We start from the raw sequence: 4729 nt of genomic DNA on the forward strand, positions 1-4729 counted from the left end.
CAGTGAAGTTTACCAAGTTCGCTTAATTTAGGCGGCCAGTTTGCTGGCTGCCTGCCCTACGCAGCCTGTGCTGTCTGGACAAAAACCTGATCAGACTTGCTTACGGGTTCCTAACCCTTAGCCATGCCCCAGGGAGCTGTGGGCCAGCTGCAGGACTTGGGAGGGACATGAGAGGTGGCAGGAGGCAGCACGATGTAACACCTACCTTTAACATCCTCTCCAGCTTAATTGCATCTGCAGCAAATTTTCTGATCCCATCGGACAATTTCTCCACAGCCATTTGGTCTTCGTTATGGTGCCAGCGGAATGCCTTCTCGTCCAGGTGGATCTTCTCAAGCTCACACGCCTGAGCTGTGCAAGGGGAATTGAAAAACAAACCATATTGCCAGGTTACCATCAAAGCCCACAGGCTTCCTAAAACACTCTCGAGATTCCGACCATCTCCAGCTGCTGAAAAATTTCAAACACCACTTTCAACATGACCTGCTACAGGAGCACAAGAGGCAAGACTGAAAATGCTCCTGATCTGGATATTTTTTTGGGGGGGGGAAGTAGTCTAGATAATAGTTTCTCTTAAAATACAATATTTATGTGTATGCCATTATCTTGTATCTGCTTCTGAATGGTACGGTACTTTCAGGCCTATTATAAACAATTATGCAACAGTCCTAGGGCAGCGAGACATTCTAAGCAAATACGCTCAACAATTAGGTCTTTGATTATTTGGCAAGTACCTAACAAAAGCTCAATTGATAACACGCCTACCAGCCAGCTAGCACCCTGTAAGCAGCAACCCATGACTACAGCTGTGCACAAATCTCATTTTCCGAGTTGTAAAGTAGTATTTTAATAAGACTACGGAAAAGGAAGAGTAGCGCAATGGGAAGACACATTCAAAGCCATCATGGCCCAGTGTCACTAGGTCAGATCACTTAGTCTCGCATACGATTCACTTCTAGGGTTTCTGGAGGGAAAACACCCCTTTTGGCATGGCTAGAGCGAATTGCATCACTGATGCAATTATTAATGTGAGATTAAACCAGGTTTGGCATCTTTGCTAATATTCAGTAAAATTTCCTCCCAAGCGTATGAAGTACAAACTTCTCTCCGCTCTCCCTGTCCTCCCAGGAGAGGGTGCGCAGTATTCAGTCACCCAAACCCCACGGTAATTCCCGTTAGCGCACTCCGTGGGACCCAGCACCCTCAAGAAGCGACTGTGCGCGTCAGCAACGGTAGCAGTGCTGTTGTAATGGGGCTACGGCATTTCCTTTAGAGAGGGGTCAAGACTTACCCTTAAAGCAGAGTGGAACCACATACTCTTAACATTCAAGAGAAGAAAGGGAGACTGAGCAAAGCCACGTTACATACAAGTGGACTTCTGCGGACTTACCCTCTTTTACACTGAGCGTGGGAGTTAACTTGACGTACTCTTTGCTGAGCTCTGCCAAAAGCTTGGGTGAAATAGTGAGATAGTCACAGCCCGTCAGCGCTTTTATTTCTCCCGTATTTCGAAACGAAGCACCCATCACGATAGTCTTGTAGCCAAACTTCTTGTAGTAGTTATAGATCTTGGTGACACTCTTCACTCCTAAAAATGATTTAGGACATGCTCAAAAACATTTTTTCATAAGAGGATTTATACAACTAAACTGCAGTTTGAAGGAGTAGCTATTGTATTTTTAAAATGTACGTTAAAAGGAAAGCTGACCTGGATCCTCTGAAGGCTCGTAGGTTTTCTTATCTCCGTTTGCAACATACCAATCCAGGATACGTCCTACGAACGGGGAAATGAGAGTAACTCCAGCTTCAGCACAGGCAACTGCCTGAGCAAAGGAGAACAGCAAGGTCATGTTGCAGTGAATCCCGTACTCCGCTTCCAGAACCCTGCGGACACAGGCTGCCTTAAAACAGCACTTTGATCACCTACGGCACTTACATTCTAGTAACAAGCTAGTAGGTTAAAACTACTGAATTTCTTGAGTTATATTAGAAATGCAGTACAGTTTATTAGCTTTAAAGTTTTAAGATAACAGCAAACGCTTTGCTCTGCCAGACTCCGCTTTGTTTAATGCTGTTCCTTGAACCAAACGCAGACAACTTAGCGTGGTATTTCAGGAAACACTGTTTGCGGCCTGGCCCTTCTATGAACAAACTTTTCCTATTTCAACAGAAAGCTGTACCAGGGAACCTTGCTTGCTAGGTGTAGCCCTTGGAACAGATTTCCTGGTGCAGCGCTTTCAAAACAATTCTTTATTTTAAGTGCAGAATGCACTTGTCAGGTGCCTGTGAGCAGGCAGAGGCACGCTATGAATCAGCATACCAGGTACAGAAACACTTACTTGCCAGCCTGGATTCCTTCCCACGTTGAAGAGAGCTTGATGAGAATACGATCTTTACCAATTCCTGCTTCCTTATAAAGGTCAATGAGGCGCCTGGCTCTTTGAATCATTCCTTCCTTATCAAAGGACAACCTTTGAAACAAGAGCAGGAAGGCTTAAAACCAATTTATTTTTTTTTTAAATGCTCTCCCCCTCAAACCCCACTGAAAAACATCGTCCGTTTCATCAGCATTTATAGGCCAATAGCGGGGTTTTGTTCCCGGAGATAACTCCTGGATTGCGAGCCCATCAGGTAAGTGGACGGCAGCACTGCTGCTCGTTGATTCAGAGGATCCAGAGCTCAAGGCAGCTTTCCTTGAGACAGTTACAGACTAAGGTTCTCAAGTTTTTCATAAGGAATGCAGAAGCTGAGCCTTAGAAGTGAATTGCCAATGAGTAGGTTAACAGAGAAATCCCATGCAAGCCTTGAAACAAACTGTTAAAACGGATCTCTTGGCAAACGGAGAAGACGTTATCACACAGAAAGGACCGAGCACAACGAAGCACACTGGAAGCACGAGGTTCCCCTTGCTTGAGAAACAACCGGAAGATTACACAAATCCAAGCTCAGCACTACTTGTTTTCATAAAGTTTTGTCACAGAGTTATAATCAAGCAAACTGAGGGAAATCCACGCTCTAATTAAACAAACTGACAAGATAAACTCTTGCTAGTCCTATAACAGCGAGCCGTCTAGTCAAGAACGCCTCTCTCCAACTCACAGCATGTCTCTGTATGCACAAATATCCAGGGTAACCCAGAGGAAAAAGAGCCAACCTTGCATCTACTTCTGTGGACACACGGCCAGGGATCCTCTTCAATATTTCAGCTCCAAATAATACAAAAAGTTTGTCACAAGCATTTTTGATCTGCTCCTCTTCTGACCTGAAAACCACAAAGAGCAAAATCATTTCTGATGGGGGTGGGGGGAAGTTAATTCACGCTTTGCCATGGATTTGAAGATCAAACTTCACAGCCCATTTAGCATTAAATTCCAGCGCTCAAACAGCCACGTCTGCTCTGCTCCGTGTTTACGTCCTGCCCCCTCTGTGCCACCAGCAGCATTAGCCCTTGCACGCTATCTCCTACAACGCCGGCAGCTCAAGAGCGTTTCCCTGAGCAGTCCTAGAAGGCCACGTGTGGCAAACGGAGACGCATTTCTTCAAAGCACATCGGAAAGGAGCATAAGAAATTCTTCTTTACGGGTTGAGGCTTTTTGGGGCAGGAGACACACCCACAAGTACATGAGGGGAAAACCCCAGTACATGGCTACTAGTACTAAACTCTATTTCCATAAATAAGGCATCTTAAATATAGATCTACTATAAAAGATAAAAAAAACCTTTTTACCCGCCAAGTTTTTTCCCATAGGCAACAGCGTCATCCACAAGTTCCTGGTAGGCTGGCATCTGAGCAGCAGCTAGTATCAGCGATGGGTTTGTGGTGGCATCCAGGGGCTTGTATTCCTCAATTGCTAGGGAATTAAAAAGAACCTGTTTAAAACAATTGGCAAGCCTGAGCAAATAAAAGGATTTTGCTCAAAGACGCCAGAACGTAAACGCTTACGGCCGCAGGATAGTAGTGTCCGCGACAGAGCAGACTAGTGCACGGCGATGTTTAAACACCGCTGCCTGAAAGCTGGCTTTGCCAGAACAAGGTAACGGAGCTACGGCGGTGCGGTACAGCAAAGTTCACTCACTGCTACGGACGTCGTCCAAAAGAAATAAACGTGTGGAAATGACAGATGAAGAGGAGGAGTAATAATCTTCAACTTGTCCCATCCGTCCATGTCATGTTCACCAGCACAGCCGAGTTCCAGGAATCACGGGGGGACGTAAAGACAAGGGGATCTTTCTTCCCTTCTACCAGCCAGGCATTTGGGTTTTTGTTTGCCCACAACTGGTAGGACCAGAGCAGAAGAACTCCTCCCTTAGGTTCTAGCAACTTTTCTTACTGCATTCGAAAAGTTTTCCCAGTAGTTGTAGGCCATTTCTCAGTATCCGTTCTTGTAATTGCCTTGTACTACCAGGCTGCCCCCCGTCGAGGAGATACTTGACCCTCTGCCTTGCCTTAAGCCCCAGCCCACACCCCTCCGAGGGGACAGCGGCTGTTAGCAGAGCCGGCGGTGACCAGGCGCCGTCTGGCCCTAACCGCGGCGGAGCCCCACTCGGCAAACGGGGGAGCCTCCGCGGGCCCTTCAGCTCCCTTGTTAACGCAGCTCAGTATCAAAAATATAAAAAATATTTATTACCAGCTCATTTTCCTCAGGGATGAAAACCCAAGGTGAGAGAGTGCAACTTTATTTTTCCAGTCATAGAAGAAAATAAGTATCATTTCTCCATAGCTCTGTCC

General features: G+C 46.1%; 1 protein-coding gene across 1 annotated transcript in view; it reads right to left on the reverse strand.

Moving 5' to 3' along the window:
- The window catches only part of TALDO1 (transaldolase 1), a gene marked incomplete at its 5' end in the record, with an annotated part of 4587 nt that extends 736 nt beyond the window's left edge, over window positions 1-3851 (reverse strand). The window contains 6 exons of the mRNA XM_009709063.1: window positions 206-351; window positions 1391-1588; window positions 1709-1884; window positions 2340-2471; window positions 3155-3262; window positions 3728-3851. Coding sequence (XP_009707365.1) covers window positions 206-351; window positions 1391-1588; window positions 1709-1884; window positions 2340-2471; window positions 3155-3262; window positions 3728-3851 — 884 coding nt within the window. The remainder of the gene's footprint in view (window positions 1-205; window positions 352-1390; window positions 1589-1708; window positions 1885-2339; window positions 2472-3154; window positions 3263-3727) is intronic.
- Between the last annotated feature and the right edge of the window lie 878 nt (window positions 3852-4729).

Source organism: Cariama cristata, unplaced genomic scaffold (genome assembly GCF_000690535.1).
Source record: "Cariama cristata isolate BGI_N322 unplaced genomic scaffold, ASM69053v1 scaffold2380, whole genome shotgun sequence".
NCBI classification, from domain to species: domain Eukaryota; kingdom Metazoa; phylum Chordata; class Aves; order Cariamiformes; family Cariamidae; genus Cariama; species Cariama cristata.